The 19,183-nt window shown below is 36.5% G+C and overlaps 1 protein-coding gene and 1 non-coding gene across 5 annotated transcripts in view; one reads left to right on the top strand and one right to left on the bottom strand.

Moving 5' to 3' along the window:
* SYCP1 (synaptonemal complex protein 1) overlaps positions 1 to 19,183 on the bottom strand; it is a 146,404-nt gene that overhangs the window by 97,840 nt on the left and 29,381 nt on the right. For all 4 annotated transcript variants that reach the window (XM_043877177.1, XM_043877176.1, XM_043877179.1 and 1 more), the window contains 4 exons: positions 8,242 to 8,336; positions 7,526 to 7,710; positions 6,236 to 6,303; positions 1,534 to 1,595 (listed from right to left, as the gene is read on the bottom strand). In XM_043877177.1, the coding sequence (XP_043733112.1) occupies positions 1,534 to 1,595; positions 6,236 to 6,303; positions 7,526 to 7,710; positions 8,242 to 8,336 (410 nt within the window). The remainder of the gene's footprint in view (positions 1 to 1,533; positions 1,596 to 6,235; positions 6,304 to 7,525; positions 7,711 to 8,241; positions 8,337 to 19,183) is intronic.
* LOC122678514 lies at positions 3,421 to 3,524 on the top strand. Its single transcript, XR_006336177.1, has one exon. It is a non-coding gene; the product is annotated as a U6 spliceosomal RNA (small nuclear RNA).

The following is a 19,183-nucleotide window of genomic DNA, read 5'->3' on the forward strand; positions in this document are numbered from 1 at the left end:
CCCTGTCCATGTGGGAATGTAAAAGTAATACTATAGTATTAATTTATCCAATGAATATTTGTAAAATGCTTACAAATTGTCATTCACTGTGCTAAGTACTGAGATTACAGGGCAATCAAGACATGGGTGCTTAGCTCTTATTGGAGCATTCCACTGTTTTATCTGCTGACCACCTACCATGTACCATCTACTGTACTACGTAAATAAAACTCTAAAGGGCAAATAAAGCTGTAAATAATTATACCAAAATAAATTTCTTTTGTGGTAAGTGCTATAAAAGGAAAAATTCAGACTGCTATACTCATTGAAATGGTCATTGGAAGGACTGATGGTGAAGCTGAAGCTCCAACACTTTGGCCACCTGATTCAAAGAGCTGACTCATTGAAAAGACTCTGATGCTGGGAAAGATTGAAGACAGAAAGAGATGAGGAATATAGAGGATGAGATGGTTGGACAGCATCACTGATTCAATGGATATGAACTTGGGCAAACTCCAGGAGATGGTGAGGGACAGGGAAGCCCGGTATGCTGTAGTCCTTGGGGTTGCGAAGAGTCGGGGATGACTTGGCAACTAAACAACAACATGGAGACCTAAACTAGTTAAGAATGTCAAGAAATATTTCTAAAGAATTAATATTTAAGCTGAGACTTGAAGTATAAGTTTATATTATCAAATTTGAAAGAAATGCAAATATTGTTTGCAAGAATAATGAAAGCAATCTGCTGAAGAAAGGATAAGCATTTGGAAACAGTGCTTCCCAAGAGATGGAAGAATTAGGAGTTGCAAAATCAGGTAGAGATGTGACAAGTTAAACCCAAAATCAAATATCTAATGTAATGTATCTAATGTAATTATAAACAATATTGTCTTCTATAAGCAAAGATGGCAAACTACAGCCTCCAAGACAAAGTCAGCCCACAATCTTCTTTTGCAGGCCCTTGAATTAAGAATGTTTCCTACGTTTTTATAAGATTGTTAAAAATAAAAGAAGAAAAAAAGGAGGGGAAGGAGAAAATTAACATTCTCTATATAGCCACAAAGCCTAAAATATTTACTATCTAGTCCTTTACAAAAAGTTTACCAACCCATGATCTACACATTATAATCAATTAAAACACAATAGACTTATCCTAAGAAATTCATTAAATAAATATGATTCTACCTGAACACTAAACATAGGTACTGAATATATATCATATATATCTTTCTCAAAGTTGCAGCTTTGTGTCTCAAAGGTATCAAAGGCACACCAAATTTACAATCAATTATAAAATATACACATTTGATCTCACTTATATGTACTATCAACACATGCTTAAATAATATAAACACTTTCACCAAGACAGTTATCAAAATGTACTATATAAATTGATAGAGACAGAAATGAGGCTTTGCTAAAACCAAATATAATTTTTAAAAATATTTTAGCTGAAAAAGCTACCATAAAACTCTATGAGAGTTTAAGTCACTGGATTTAATACTATTTTGAAAAATAACTGCTATATAGAAATAAGAGAACCTATATACTTACTAAGATTTTTTTCAATTCTTCAAGTTCTACTTCTTTGTTATTTTTAAGCTTGGTCATCTCTTCTAAAAAAAAAAAAAGCAAAAGAATTTAAATGTGTTAAAAGTAGATTTAAAAAATAGGAAAGGAGAGAAAAGAAGTAAGAATAGCACTTGAAAAGGAAAAACCAGAAGAGATGAATTAATACAATTCAGTCAGTTCAGTTTGGTTGCTCAGTCATGTCTGACTCTGCGACCTCAAGGACTGCAACACGCCAGGCTTCCCTGTGCATCACCAATTCCCGGAGCTTACTCAAACTCATGTCCATTGAGTCAGTGATGCCATCCAACCATCTCATCCTCTGTCATCCCCTTCTCCTCCCTCCTTCAATCTTTCCTAGCATCAGGGTCTTGTCCAATAAGTCAGTTCTTCGCATCAGGTAGCCAAAGTATTGGAGTTTCAGCTTCAGCATCAGTCCTTCCAATGAATATTCAGGACTAATTTCCCTTAGGATTGACTGGTTGGATCTCCCTGCAGTCCAAGGAACTCTCAAGATTCTTCTCCAACACCACAGTTCAAAAACATTAATTAATTAATTAATTGATATATCAATTAATTAAATAATACAGTTAGAGCACAGTAAAGCATAGAGGAAGTGCAAATGGATCAGATGCAAAATAATAATGGACATATATTAGTAGTACCATTTCTATAAAATTAATTCCACAACCAAATGAGCCCAAAATTCATTAAACAAAATAAGCAATGGATCTATATAAAATGAAGTTACACAGCACGTGCCTGTACCTTCAACTCACTATTTTCTAAACATGTGGCCTTTCAATCTTCAAATTTAAAAGGAGAATTAATTCAATTTTCTCAAGCTAACTCTGACCACTGTTCTGGATATCAACATTTCCATCTCCTCTAAGACTTCAGTTGCTATATATTGACTCTAGCAGAATCTCCAGTTTCCCCATATCCTATCTAAATATCTATTTGAATACAAAGTAAAAAAGTATGATTGACCTTTCTGTCTTTTTCACACTACTGTTGAATTTCTTGTTTTATTTTGTAGCCAAATTCCCATTTGTTATTTATCTATATTTCTTTCTTAATCCCATGCAAAAGTGGTGTTATCTATTGTTATCATTAATTGTTATTATTTATCTATAGTTCTTTCTTAATCCCATGCAAAAGTAAAGCTCATCTTCATTAATAAATTATGATCTCAAAGATCACCAACACCCATTTTGTGGTGAAATTCTCAGTCCTTATTATTGTGGAGCTTTCAGCATTTGACACTCTTAGCCACTCTCTACTTGTCTCCCCCTTCAATTTTCAAGACCTGGCATTCTTAACATTTTCTGTTTCCTTAACTCTTACTCTTGTTTTCTTTACCAACACCCTTCCTTCATGTCACCCTAAATAATAACAATTTAGAATGCTTTTCCCTCTATATTTCCATGAATTCGGCATTAAGGTAATGAATTAAAAAGTTCAAACCTCCTGTTTTTTCTTCCTTACATTTAAAAAAAAAATCTATAAAGTCCTCAAATGATGTCTAGCTGTCACTTAAAATTTTGTTATACCTGAAACACTGTCTTTTCTCACTCTGAAGGGTTATTTATTACTGGAGACATAACAGATTGACTGAAAATTACCCAGACTCTGTACATTAAAAACAAACAAGGAACTTGTAATAACTGCCCAAAGTCTCTAAGAAAAATCAACAAAATATGAAATGACAATATAGAGTCTAAAAGAAAAACCTGTCACATGCAAAACTTATTTAACCACAAAGATTCATTTTAGATAAAACTGTTAATTTTTAAAACTCAATCATTGGTTAAAGATAGCAGACTGAGAATGTGTCCACACTCACTTCCAATCCCATAAATTATATATATAATGCTCGCTTCAGCAGTACATATACCAAAATTAGAACAACATAGGAAAGGTTAGCATGGCTACTGAGTAAGGATATGCAAATTTGTGAAGCATTCCGTACTTTTTTATGTGGCAACCTGAATGGGAGGGGATTTAGGGGAGAATGGATACATGTATATGTATTGCTGAGACCCTTCGCTATTCACCTGAAACTATCACAGTATTGTTAATCAGCTATGTGAAAGTCGCTCAGTCGTGTCCAGCTCTTTGTGACCCTATGGACTATACAGTCCATGGAATTCTTTAGGCCAGAATACTGGAGTGGGTAGCCTGTCTCTTCTCCAGGGGCTCTTCCTAACCAGGGATCAAACCCAGGTCTCCTGTATTGTAAGAGGATTCTTTACCAGCTGAGACACAAGGGAAGTCTAAGAATACTGGAGTGGGTAGCCTAGCCCTTCTCCAAGGGGCCTTCCAAACCCAGGGATCAAACCAGGGTCTCCTGCATTGCAGGTAGATTCAAAACTGCATTGCATTGCCTGCATTCCAGGCAGATTCAATATATGTTGGGGAATAATCAGCTATACCCCAATACAAAATAAAAAGTGCAAAGAAAAAAAATATATATATATAAATTAACAAAACCAGGCAGTCTAATATTAACAAACTCAAATGCTGAAGAATCCTTGGGGAGTGTAGGGGGAGAGCCCATATTAATTCAATCAGGCTATGTGAACAACTATACCAGGTATCCACATGCCCAGCCACACAGTCCACACCTCAGATTAAATCAAGCATTCTGGGAATTAGAGCCAAAGGGACATGACACTACCCCAATAGCTTGTAAACTCTAAGCAACATAAGCATACCCTGTAACCAAAGTGTTAGTCACTCAGTCATGTCCAACTCTTTGCAACCCCATGGACTATAGCCCACCAGGCTCTTCTGTCCATGGAATTCTCCAGGCAAGAATACTGGAGTTGGTAGCCATTCCCTTCTTCAGAGGATCTTCCCAACTCAGAGATCAAACCCGGGTCTCCTGCATTGCAGGCAGATTCTTTACCATTTGAGCCACCCAGGAAGCCCCCTCTATAACCAAAAGACAAGTTATTTAATACAAAACCCACCCTTCCTTACAGAACCTCCCATCTCTTCCCATAGTCAAAAGAATCAGACTGTAACAAACACGTGAGTAAATACGGATTCTCAAACACTTAGATGAGTAATCAAGAATCAACAATTAGTGAAGAAAAGCAAAACCATGAAAGAAAGGCACCAAATATATTCAAAGTTAATAATAAAGATTACAGAAAGTTATAGAGATTTCTAGAAAAACAACTGCCAATCCATGATTTATTTTTTTTTCATTTATTATTATTAGTTGGAGGCTAATTACTTCACAACATTTCAGTGGGTTTTGTCATACATTGACATGAATCAGCCATGGAGTTACATGTGTTTCCCATCCCGATCCCCTCTCCCACCTCCCTCTCTACCCGATTCCTCTGGGTCTTCCCAGTGCACCAGGCCCGAGCACTTGTCTCATGCATCCCACCTGGGCTGGTGATCTGTTTCCCTATAGATAATATACATGCTGTTCTCTCGAAATATCCCACCCTCACCTTCTCCCACAGAGTCCAAAAGTCTGTTCTGTACTTCTGTGTCTCTTTTTCTGTTTTGCATATAGGGTTATCGTTACCATCTTTCTAAATTCCATATATATGTGTTAGTATGCTGTAATGATCTTTATCTTTCTGGCTTACTTCACTCTGTATAAGGGGCTCCAGTTTCATCCATCTCATTAGAACTGCTTCAAATGAATTCTTTTTAATGGCTGAGTAATATTCCATGGTGTATATGTACCACAGCTTCCTTATCCATTCATCTGCTGATGGGCATCTAGGTTGCTTCCATGTCCTGGCTATTATAAACAGTGCTGCGATGAACATTGGGGTGCACGTGTCTCTTTCAGATCTGGTTTCCTCGGTGTGTATGCCCAGCAGTGGTATTGCTGGGTCATATGGCAGTTCTATTTCCAGTTTTTTAAGGAATCTCCACACTGTTTTCCATAGTGGCTGTACTAGTTTGCATTCCCACCAACAGTGGAAGAGGGTTCCCTTTTCTCCACACCCTCTCCAGCATTTATTGCTTGTAGACTTTTGGATAGCAGCCATCCTGACTGGCGTGTAATGGTACCTCATTGTGGTTTTGATTTGCATTTCTCTGATAATGAGTGATGCCAATCCATCGTTTATTTTAATTTACAAAAATAATTGTTTTCACCCAAACTGGGGAAAAAGATGTTTATATGTTTCCAATTCTCCACAATTGTAGATATGAAGCTTTGTAAATATGAAATATAGGGTTTTTAGAATTAGCTAATTAAAGGGTCATAAATTCACAAAACAATTACAAATCTCTCACTTTGGGCCATGAAAATTGAATATTAACAATATCATGTGATAAAACAGGGGCACGGTTTCCTGTAAACAGTTCATAATGCAACATGACTACTCAATGCAACTTCAAAATTCAATTAAAATGTAATAGACATTTCCCACTAAGAATTATTAAGATCCCTGGATCCTAAAATAAGAAAAAAAACTACAAAAATATCTCTTAGGCTCCTTATAATTCTTGATATTTATGAGCTGCATAATGAACCTGAATAAGTCTTTCTTAAGATTTAAATTTCTCTTTCAAAAATCAAAGTAATAGTCATCAAATAATCACTATTGGTAAATGATAGAGGAGAAACTATATTTTATTCTGAAATAATGTTGATGGTTTTAAAATTGGCTAATATTATCAGGTACATATGTTATTCTCTAAAACTTACCCAGTTCACTTGATTTCTTCTGAAGTTTCATGGTAAGTACTTTCAATTCATCTTCACTTTTTTCCAATCTTGTAAAACATATTAGTTCAATATAAAATGTAAAATCAGTGTAAAATATCTTTTTAGTCATAATTCATCTAGTAATTAAAACTGGTGCAATTTAGCAACAACATAGCTTATTATAGATTCATTCATTATATTATTACACATTTCTTGACAATCTACTTTGGCTGGATACTGTAACATGTCAAAATAATATACTACTAATATACATACATAGTTGTATATTAATTAAATCTATGTAAAACCTCACAGCTTATCATCATAATTTATCTCTTAGCTATTGATGATAATCAAAGTAATACATCATAGAACTTTGAAAGAGATTGAGTATATAACTACTATTATACTGAATTCTGCCTTAGGGACAATATAAATGTGAGAATTACACAATTCACTTAACTCCTCTAGTTTTCCATTTCCTCATCTATAAAACAAATGACATATAAGGTCACTTAAAAGTTGAAAATCTGAAAATCACCTGGATAGGTCAATCAAGAATACACAAGAGTAAATGGGCCAGAAAATCTAGCTTTTCTTCCCTCACCATACATAAGCAGTAGAGAAGAAATTCTGCTAGGCCCAGGTCAAGACTTCATAGAAAAGCTTGTTCTTTCATCCTCCAGACTTAGTTAACCCTTATACTAATGGGACAAAGATAACTATGTAGGCCTCATAACACAACTTTGTATAAACATTTCCTTAATACAAAGTAGTGAAAAACAGATGAGGTTTTCAACTCAAGTTTTAGAAAAACAATTTAAATAAAATACAAATCAATATTTTATATATATCTAACCATATTTATTGATTCATTTAAAATGTTTGATTACCTACTCTGGACCAGGCTAGTTGCTAAATTTATATATCAGAATGAAAGTTACAGACCCCAGTAAGATAAATCAACAACCTAGGAAGTTATTTTTATAAAATAACCCACAGTTTAACTAAATATGTCATATCACTGCATCAGTCCTTATGAGCTTATCTATATCGCTTAACTCTATGAAAAGCATGCACAGGAACTATCCTAGAGAATACCTTCTCTCTTTTCCTAGGATACCTGCCTACCCAATACAAACTCTTTAAATGTGTTCCCACTTTATATACAAAAAGATACTTGGTTATAGGTATTATAGGAATTACAAGTCAGTTGACAATGAATAGAAAATGGCACTGAATATTAGAAGTAAATTGTTTTTTATTCAGCTAAATAAGCAGTTACTTTACCTTTGCTGTTCTGTTGTCAATAATTCTTTCAAGTTGCAGATAGTAGTTTTAAGTTCAGTAACCACAGATGAATGGGCAGCTTTAGCTTTATTAAATTCTTCCATTTGAGCTTCTTTTTCTCCAGTGAGTTGATATATATTTTTGGTTGCTATCTGCAAATCTTCCTCTAAAGTCATTTGAGCATCCTAAAATGAAATAAAGTACAAACAAAAGCTATGAACCAAGAGCTTAAGAAAAAAAAAGCTGAATTAATCTGCTTTCTGTAATTTGCTGCCTCTCACCCCTTACCCCTACCCCACCACCCCTCTGATCCCGGTCTCTCCTTACCCTCTCACCTCTTCTACTCCACAATGACCAATCTGGAGTGCCCCACCCACTACTCATTTCAATTCATCATTGCTCCAAAGCCCACCTATAGTCCCAGCCTATCCATGGAGTCTTCCTAACCAATCCAGTCCATAGTGTTCTTTCAATTCTTAGAAATATTGTAGAATTTTTGCCTGAATCATGTTGATACCTAGCATAGTCTTGCATTTTAGTTATACTTTTGATGTGTTTTTATCAAATGTCTCTATTAAACAATAAGCACTTAAGAGATTCTATCTCCTCTATTTGAAGCTTCAAGGCCTTGTACATAGTACTAGCACTCAATAAATATTTGTTGACTGATTGATGGTGTAAGAGTTATTAGAAATTAATCAGTTTTTAAATCATACCACACTTCTTTGCAAAGACATTTTAATATTTTCTAGTTCTGATGTCAAATGATCCTGCTTCTCATTTGATTCTTTTAAGTTTTCATTCTGTAATTCTAAAAGAGAAAGTTGTAAACAGATATTTTCTTAATACAAAATACATACCAAGAAAACAAATTATATGTAACAATTATTTTTCCCTCCATTACATACTCCAAAATGAGGGAAAATTATGCAAATATAGATTCACTGATATTGGTCATCATCGATTTTTGTTGACCATCAAAATTGTTATTGCCCAAGCACTCAAAGGTGAACATATAGGGGTTTTAGTGCTACATTTTTTAGTAACAGCTAAGCACTGGAAGCACTTCCCTGGTGGCTCAGACAGTAAAGAATCTGCTTGCAATGCAGGAGATCCGAGTTCGATCCCTGGGTCAAGAAGATCCCGTGGAAAAGGGAATGGCTACCACTCTAGTATTCTTGCCTGAAGAAATGCATGGATGGAGGAGCCTGGTGGGCTACAGTCCATGGAGTCACAAAGAGTTGGACATGACTGAGTGACTATCACTGACTCACTCACTCACTCACACATGCATTAGGAAACAACCTTAATAGTCAAAAGGTGACAGATTAAACTATGGTGATACAATGATATACCATGTAACCACTGTAAATGATGATGTAGTTGTTTATTTATTACTAATTTGGACATCCATAAAATATAGAATAAAAAGGGTAAGTTAATAAAAAGTTATATAAATAGAGCATGTGAAAGGAAAGAACATACAAAAAGTTCAAAAGCAATTTATCTCCTAATGGTGAAGTTGTTCATGATTTTATTTTTATCATTTACTATTTTGATTTTATATTTTTCTAAATTATTGCATTTACTTATTTAAATACAATTTAAAAAAGCAAATAACTCCACTTGATAGCTAATATTTACTAAATCCTAAGTGTCAGGTGCTACTTTTTATGCTTTATCTGTGTGCATTCACTTTTAAATCTCATAACAGTAAGAAGCTCATGCTCATCCCTGAGTTCAAATTATTCTTTCTCCTTTTACTAGCTACCTATACATGCTCATCCCTGGGTTCAAATTATTCTATTTCCTTTTAAAAGCCACCTACACATGGGCATGATACTTAACCAACTGCTCCCTACTTTTTCCACAAGGAAAATGACAGTTAATGATATTTCAAAGAGTTCCTATTAGGATTATACAAGTTAATGCAACTTAAAACATTTAATCACAGTGTCTAGCAAATAGTAAAATGTTAAATACTATTATGATGATGGTGATGATGATATGGTGTATATAGAAACTGGAACTACTGGGCAGGCAGACAAATAATCAAAAATAAGTGCTAATGAGTACTCATGAGTAATTCTGGGAATAAACAAAGAGGTGGTATTTAAGCCTAATAAGACCAATAAGTATTAGAAGTTAAGGGGAGACAAGACATAGGAGAGGGAAAGTTCAAGGAAGGCTCCCAGAAAGTGACAGCTAAATTAAAACATTTGAGAGCCAGTAACAAGTAACAAGAGTAACGGGAACTGAGGGAGGAAATAAAATCACAAGAGATACAAAAGGGCATATACAAAGTCAAAAAACAGAAGAGACAGGATAAACATTCTGAAGTCTAGAAATGTATATCAACAGCATGAAACAAAGCACAAGAGAGAAATAATAATATCTGCTATATTAGATATGATTGGAAAAATAATGACAAAATCATAATAGGATTCACATAACTTGCTCAGAAGTATATGCTTCCCAAGTCATGAAAAATAATAAAGGATGTCAAGCAACAGAATAATGTTTCAGACTTATATTTTTAAAAATTCCAATCTAAAAATCTGTGTATATATAAAGGGGTTAGTGCTCCAACTCTAGGAAAAGACTATCTGGAGAGAGGGAAATGATAACTAAAGATTGTCTATTACAATACTATTTATAATGGTCTATTAATAACTGTCTCCTCTGAGAAATCATAATCACAAACTAGTAGTTAGGCATGTGTGGGAACAGAATATATGTTGCTTAAATATACTAAAAATATCTAAGCCAAAACTTAATTTGAAGTTCCCCCCAAAATCCTGGAAGCTATAAATGGAAATTTTCTCTGTAAAAATATACCTCCAATTCAGTCCTTAAAGAATTTCCACAGATGAAATTATAGGCCTTCACAATCAAAAACCACAAGAGTAAACAGAATACTACTACAAGAAAAGTCAGCAGAAAAAAGACAAACTTTGACCTGATTGCAAGATTTCAGATGTTAGGATTACTGGCTGTAATTACTGGATTAAAAAAAAAAAAAGTATTGCATCATTTTTAAAAACTAAAAGAAGGGATTTCACTGGTTGCCCAGTGGTTAAGACACCATGCTTCCAATGTAAGAGACACAGGCTTTATCCCAGATCAGAGAATGAAGATCTCACATGCCATGCAGCACAGTCAAAAGATTTTTTTTTTAATTAAAAACAAAAAAGGTGAAAGAAATAAGGAAGATATCCAAAAACTAAAACTTATATAGAAATGACATATAAAATTGAAACAAAATTCTTTTGGAGTAATAGTGAAGTATGTCATTTTAAACAAACACACCTCCGAAAGGGAATAAAAAATTCAGGATCAAATATTAAGAACATTAAAATCATTAAACTCCTGAAAAAATAATGAAATTAATGGTCCCAAGGTGAAGGCAAAATAGAAACTTGGAGAAGTAACATAAGCACAAAAACTGCTTTTGCCTCAAGGAATTCACAAGTCCTGGAAAAGCTGGATTTTGATCTGAAATTATGATGAAGTGAGAAAAAAATATGAAAACTCAAAGACTGTATAAGGTAAATTCAAGGATTAAACCTTAGTACAATAAGTTCAGTTCAGTTCAGTCACTCAGTTGTGTCTGACTCTTTACGACCCTGTGGACTGCAGCACACCAGGCTTCCCTGTCCATTACCAAACCCGGAGCCTGCTCAAACTCATGTTCATCAAGTTGGTGACTCCATCCAACCATCTCATCCTCTGTCATCCCCTTCTACTCCTGCATTCAATCTTTCCCAGCATCTGGGTCTCTCCTAATGAGTCAGTTCTTCACATCAGGTGGCCAAAATAATGAGGCTTCAGCATCAGTCCTCCCAATGAATATTCACAACTGATTTCCTTTAGGATTGACTGGTTTGATCTCCCTGCAGTTCAAGGGACTCTCAAGAGTCTTCTCCAACACCACAGTTCAAAAGCATCAATTCTTCGGCATTCAGCTTTCCTTATGGACCAACTCTCACATCCATACATAACTACTAGAAAAACCATAGCTTTGACTACATGGACCTTTGTGGGCAAAGCAAAGCTCTGCTTTTTAATATGCTCTCTAGGCTGGTCATAGCTTTCTTCCAAGGAGCAAGCATCTTTTAATTTCATGGCTACAGTCACCATCTGCAGTGATTTTGGAGCCCAAGAAAATAAAGTCACTGTATCCACTGATTGCCCATCTATCTGCCATGAAGTGATGAGACTAGATGTCATGATATTAGTTTTTTGAATGTTGAGTTTTAAGCCAGCTTTTTCACTCTCCTCTTTCACATTCATCAAGAGGCTCTTTAGTTCCTCTTTACTTTCTACCATAACGGTGGTGTTGTCTGCATATCTGAGGTTATTGATATTTCTCCCAGCAATCTTGATTCCAGCTTGCACTTCATCCAGCCCAGCATTTCGCAGGATGTACTCTGCATAGAAGTTGAATAAACAGGATGACAATATAAGCCTTGATGTACTCCTTTCCCAATTTGGAACCAGTCCATTGTTCCACATCCAGTTCTAACTGTTGCTTCTGAACCTGCACACAGATTTCTCAGGAGGCAGATAAAGTGGTCTGGTATTCCCATCTCTTTAAGAATTTTCCACAGTTTGTTGTGATCCAACAGTCAAAGGCTTTAGCACAGTCAATGAAGTAGATGTTTTTCTGGAATTTCATTGCTTTTTCTATGATCCAACGGATGTTGGCAATTTGATCTCTGGCTTCTCTGGCTTTCTAAATCCAGCTTGAACATCTGGAAATTCTTGGTTCATGTACTGTTGAAGCCTTGCTTGGAAAACTTTGAGCATTACTTTGCTAGTGTGTAAAATGACTGTAATTGTACAGTAGTACAATTTGAACATTCTTTGTAGTTTGAACATTCTTTGGCATTGCCTTTCTTTGGGATTGGAATGAAACCTGACCTTTTCCAGTCCTATGGCCACACTGAGTCTTCCAAATTTACTGGCATATTGAGTGCAGCACTTTCACAGCATCATCTTTTAGGATTTGAAATAGCGCAACTGGAATTCTATCACCTCCACTAGCTTTGTTCATAGTGATGCTTCCTAAGGCCCAGTTGACTTCGCATTCGAGGATGTCTCGCTCTAGGTGAGTGATGACACCATCGTTATCTGGGTCATGAAGATCTTTTTTGTATAGTTCTTCTGTATTCTTGCCACCTCTTCTTAATATCGTCTGCTTCTGTTAGGTCCGTACCACTTCTGTCCTTTATTGTGCCCATCTTTGAAAGAAATGTTCCCTTGGTATCTCTGATTTTCTTGAAGAGATCTCTAGTCTTTCCCATTCTGTTGTTTTCCTCCATTTCTTTGCACAGATCACTGAGAAAGGCTTTCTTATCTCTCCTTGCTGTTCTTTGGGACTCTGCATTCAAATGGGTATATCTTCCTTTTCTCCTTTGCCTTTCACTTCTCTTCTTTTCTCAGCTATTTGTAAGGCCTCCTCAGATAGCCGTTTTGCATTGTTTTTCTTGGGATGGTCTTGATCACTGCCTCCTGTACAACATTACGAACCTCTGTCCGTAGTTCTTCAGATACTCTATCAGATCTAATCCCTTGAATCTGTTTGTCACTTCCACTGTATAATCATAAGGATTTTGATTTAGGTCATACCTGAATGGCCTAGTGGTTTTCAGTACTTTCAATATAAGTCTGAATTTTTCAATAAGGAGTTCATAATCTGAGCCACAGTCAGCTCCTGGTCTTGTTTTTGCTGACTGTATAGAGCTTCTCCATCTTTGGCTGTAAATATAATCAATCTGACTTTGGTATTGAGCATCTGGTGATGTCCATGTGTAGAGTCATCTCTTGTGTTCACAGAAGAGGGTGTTTGCTATGACCAGTCTGTTCTCTTGGTAAAACTCTGTTAGCCTTTGCCCTGTTTCATTCTGTACTTCAAGGCCAATCTTGCCTGTTACTTCAGGTATCTCTTGACTTCCTGCTTGTGCATTCCAGTCCCCTGTGATGAAAAGGATATGTTTTCTGTTTGGTGTTAGTTCTAGAAGGTACTGTAGGTCATCATAGAACCATTCAACTTCTGCTTCTTTGGCATTAGTGACTAGGGCGTAGACTTGGATTACTGTGATATTGAATGGTTTGCCTTGGAAACGAACAGAGATCACTCTGTCATTTTTGAGACTGCACCCAATACTGCATTTCAGACTCTTCTGTTGACTATGAGAGTTACTCCATTTCTTCTAAGGGATTCTTGCACACAGTAGTAGATATAATGGTCATCCAAATTAAATTTGCTCAATCTGGCCCATCTTAGTTTACTGATGCCTAAAATGTTAATGTCCACTCTTGTCATCTCCTGTTTGACCACTTCCAATTTACTTTGATTCATGGACCTACCATTCCAGGTTCCTATATAATATTGTTCTTTATAGCATCGGACTTTATTTCCATCACCAGTCACATCCAGAACTGGGCATTGTTTTCACTTTGGTTCAGCCTCTTTACTCTTTCTGGAGCTACTTCTCTACTCTTCTCCAGTAGCATATTGGGCGGCAACCAACCGGGGGAGTTAATCTTTCAGTGTCATATCTTTTTGCCTTGTCATAGTTAATGGATTTCTCAAGGCAAGAATACTGAAGTGGTTTGCCATTTCCTTTTCCAGTGGACCGCTTTTGTCAGAACTCTCCAGCATGATCTGTCTGTCTTGGGTAGCCCTACACAGCTTGGCTCATAGCTTCATTGAGTTAGGCAAGACTGTGATCCATATGATTAGTTTGCTTGGTTTTCTGTGATTGTGGTTTTCATTCTATCTAGCCTCTGATGGATAAGGATAAGAGGCCTGTGGAAGCTTCCTGATGGGAGCAACTGGTCATGAGGGAATCTGGATCTTGGTCTGATGAGTGGGGCCATGCTCAGTAAATCTTTAACCCAATTTTCTGTTGATAGGCGGTGCTGTGTTCTCTCCCTGTAGTGTGACCTCAGGCCAAACTATGGTAGGGGTAATGATGACAATGGTGACCTCCTTCAAAAGGACTTACGCCAGCACACTGGCTCCCAGGACTGTTGTAGTCAGTGCCCAACTCCACTGCAGGCCACTGTCAACCCATGCCTCTGTCTGAGACTCCTGGAAACTCACAGTCAAGTCTGGCTCAGTCTCCTGTGTGGTCACTGCTCCTTTCTCCTGGGTCCTTGTGCACACAAGATTTTGTTTGTGCCCTCCAAGAGTCTGTTTCCCCAGTCCTGTGGAAGTTCTATAATCAAATCCCACTGGCCTTCAAAGTCAAATTCCCTGGGGGTTCTCAGTCCTTTTGCCAGATTCCCAGGTTGGGGAATCTTTTATGGGCCCTAGAACTTTTCAACAGTTGGAGAACTTCTTTGGTATAATTTTTCTCGAGTTTGTGGGTTATCTGGTTGGTGTCTCTATGGTGGGCCTAACGGCAACCTCCTCCAAGAGAATTTATGCCACACGCCATGGCTCCCAGGTCTGCTACATCTAGAGTCCCTGTCCCCACAGCAGGCCACTGCTGACCTGTGCCTCTGCAGGAAACACTCAAACACTCAAAGGCAGGTCTGGCTCAGTCTCTGTGGGGTCTCTCAGTCCTGGTGCACACAAAGTTTTGTTTGAGGCCTCTGAGCATCTCAGGCAGGTATGGGGTTTGATTTTAAGTGCAATTTTGTACAATAAGCTAGGACAATCATTATATATGGATGAAGCAAAATAAACAAACCCTCAAGCAAATTTGCTGCACAAGTTTACATCACCTGAGCAGTCCAATTAATCTAAAGCCGTGAAAGTGTCTTAAGATGGGTAGAGCCACCATGTACATGGTAAAAGCAAATGAGAATCCTCCAAAGAGGAAGCTAAACTACCTACATACAGGCAGGCCTTATTATACTAATAAGAGAAAGTTTTTCCTGAAAAAAAATTTTCAAGAAAAATAATAAACATGTAGTCAACTATGTATAAAATAGATACTAATGAGAACCTACTGTACAGGACAGGTAACTGTACTCAGTGCTCTCAAGTGGCCTATATAGGAAGGAAATCCAAAAAAGAGATTATGTACACATATGGCTGATTCACTTTGCTCTACAGTAGAAAATAACACAATGCTGTAAAACAACTATAGTCCAACATAATTTTTTTTTAAATGTAGTCAAAGACAAAAAGGCACCCAATAAAATAAGGCTAAACAAATAAAACAAAATCTGGACTAAAATTTATCAGAAAAAAAGATAAATATTTAGGATAAAGAATTATCAGAAAGAAACTATAAATAGCTATTCTTATTATATTTAAAGAATAAAAAGCTTAAATAAGAAACCAAATTACATAAAGTAGAATAGCAGATCTGAAAAATATATACATATATTTTATATCTTATAATAAACATCTAATAATAAACATCTTATAATAAACATCTAATAACTAAAACTGAAACAGTTCATAGTGGATGAGAAACAAAAACAGAATTAGTGAATGACAAGATGGGTCAAATGAAATCATCTAGAAAAAGGCACAGAAAGGCAAAACTGTGAAAAGATAGAAAAGAAATTAACAGTCACAGAAGACAGAGAAAATTAGCATGAGTTTTATTCAGATTTCCAAAAGGAGAGGAAACAGAGAATAGAACAAATATAATGTCAGAAGAAAAACAATAATAAAAGACATTAATTTACAGATTTAAGAAACTATAAAATAAAATTAAGCATATATTATATCATACTGAAAATGCTAAAATATCAAAAACAAAGCAAATCTAAAAAACCGCAAAAGAGGAAAAGGATAACTTATCTTCAAAGGTTCAACAGTTAGTTTGACAAGTGATACAAAGGAAACAAAAGAAAGCAAATACTACCTTTAGTGTGCTAAAACAAAAGTTTTAATATACAGTGCGCCAACCAGAAATATATACCAAACAAAAAAATCCTTTCAGATGAGAACGACAAACAAATGTTCAGACAAACAGGAGAGAGTTAATCACAAACATATTTTCACTAAAGGATATTCTAAGTATTCCTCTTCAAGGCAGAAAGAAGAGGACCCAAATTAAAGATTAAGAATTAAGGGGAGGGATCAAGATCAAAATGATAATAGCAGGAGGACATGAAGCTTACCTCCCCACCAGGAGCACATCAAAAATACATCTATATGCAGAATGATACTCACTGAAAACTAAGTGAAAAATGGCATCCATTTTTCTTTTTTATTCTAAAAATGGCATCTTTTTTTTTTTTTCCCTAAAAATGGCATCAATTTTTTCCCTTATACATCCAAAGCTGTAAGATGGAATCCGGTAGGAAGAGAAGAGAAGCAGTCAGATCAGGACCTCTGCCCCATGAGGCGACATGGAAGAAGAAGGGAATCTTCCTTGAGAGATGAGCAGTTCAAATCACATTTTGGGTATACAAGCCCTCAGGTCCAAAAGCAGGAAGACAAGTCACCTAAACTGGTTAGAAAACCAGTGAGACTAATAGATTCAAATCATGAAGACAGGTGCAACATTTGCTTACTCCTGAAACAAGGCAGAGAAAGCCAATTGAAATTGCACTGGACTCTAGCCTGCTTCCTGTAACTTCCACAGTGTGCCACCCAGCCTGAGCCAAGTGACTGCTCAGGCCTTGCTTGCTTTGCAATACAACTCCACACTAGGGAAAGAGTTGCTGTGGCTGAGGACAGTGCTCAGTTGTGAGGGACTATACCAGCCCAGACACAAAACAGCATCTGAATAGGAAGGTGCATCCATTCATTACTAGCGCTTACAGTAGCAATGTACCAGAAGTAGTACCAGATTCTAACTACAGCTGACACCACCATAGCCTGCACCCAGACCCACATCAGCCATGCCTGCCAGCTCTGCAGCCCAACTCCAAACTAGGATGAGGGTTGCAAAGGCAGTTTAGACCCAGAACAGTGTCTGAAGAGGCAGGGGCAGCTATTAATGGTACTCACAGAGGCAGTGAATTAAAAGCAGTCCAGACTTTAACTGTAATCAGGGAAGCCATGACCCACACTCAGACCAACATCAAGCACCTGCACTGCCCCCTCTTGCTTCAGAACTGCTCCATATGAGGTGAGGGTGCCAGTGCTGGGAGGGAAGAGAGCACACACCTAGAACGAACAAAGATGGCTCAGACCCAACTCTTAGAGCTTCTGCTTGAGCAACTAGAGACCTGACCCTGCCTCCAACAGGGTAATGTTGGCCACTGAGAAAAGAAACCCTGGCTCACACGTGACTGTGGCTCTAGTCCCTCCATTTCCAACCCAACCTCTTAGCAAGGTGATAGTTGCCAGAATACGCTGGGAAAAGACATGATTCATGCTCACATCAGATCCTGTTCACAACATATAAAAATAATAATAAAAGTAGATTTATAATCAGAGATAAAAAGTTAACATTAAAAAAATAGGTTTAACATTAGAAAATAACATTAAAAACGAATCACTAACAAAGGAAAAAATATGACAATCTCAATATATGCCCCCTAAAAAGTATTTTGATTTTTATTGATATTTTTGTGGATATTGAGTCAATATCCATTCATTATAAAACTCCTTGATATATTAGAAATAGACAGAATTCTCTTCCAGAAAGCAAGGATGCAATAATGAGCAACTGCATTCCCCATAACTAGCTTTGTGCCTGGCATAGAACAGAAAGGAGGTTAATAAAAGTTGAATGGATAAATTAATGAGCAATGATTTGAAAGTGCTAATATATATCCAGAAGAAAGTTTCCAACTGCCTTCTAACTCCTTTATACATGTACTGTAGGACAATGTAGAGCTGACATTCAGAAGTATAGCAAGGAAGGAGAGACCTCAAATTTGTTAAGCCAGAAAGTAAAGAAAATTTGCATAAATATGGTGAGAAAGAAAAAAATTTTATATGCTATGTATGAAGAACAAGGGTTTCCACGTCAAAGTTTGGAAAAGAGAGGAACAACGGAAGTTAAGACAAGGAGAAAAGCCAACAATGATAAGAGAATGAAAAAAAGTAATGGGTTTAATCATGGATGACTGATATCTAGCCTCATGAAAAAGATCCAAACCCCCTCCAACAGAATCCTATTTAAAAGTATAGTACTCTTAATAAACAGAGAGAAAAAGAGTCAAAATTTTCTCCCCTTAAATTTTTTTCTTAAATCTCTGATCACTGATACTCTTTAGCAGACAAATATTGGCAAGTGACAAAAATTAGGTAACAACAAGAAAATATTATTATTTTCTTGTAAAATTATCTCCTTATCTTCAAATTCAGACTTAAATTGAAGAAAAGTAAGGAAAACCACTAGGCCATTATGTATGACCTAAGTCAAATCCCTTACGATTATACAGTGGAATTGACAGATGCCAGGGATTAGATCTGACAGACAGAGTACCTGAAACACTATGGACAGAAGTTAGTGACATTGTACAGGAGGCAGTGATCAAGACCATCCCAAGAAAAACAATGCAAAACGGCTATCTGAGGAGGCCTTACAAATAGCTGAGAAAAGAAGAGAAGTGAAAGGCAAAGGAGAAAAGGAAGATATACCCATTTGAATGCAGAGTCCCAAAGAACAGCAAGGAGAGATAAGAAAGCCTTTCTCAGTGATCTGTGCAAAGAAATGGAGGAAAACAACAGAATGGGAAAGACTAGAGATCTCTTCAAGAAAATCAGAGATACCAAGGGAACATTTC

Source organism: Cervus elaphus, chromosome 20 (assembly GCF_910594005.1).
Source record: "Cervus elaphus chromosome 20, mCerEla1.1, whole genome shotgun sequence".
NCBI lineage: Eukaryota > Metazoa > Chordata > Mammalia > Artiodactyla > Cervidae > Cervus > Cervus elaphus.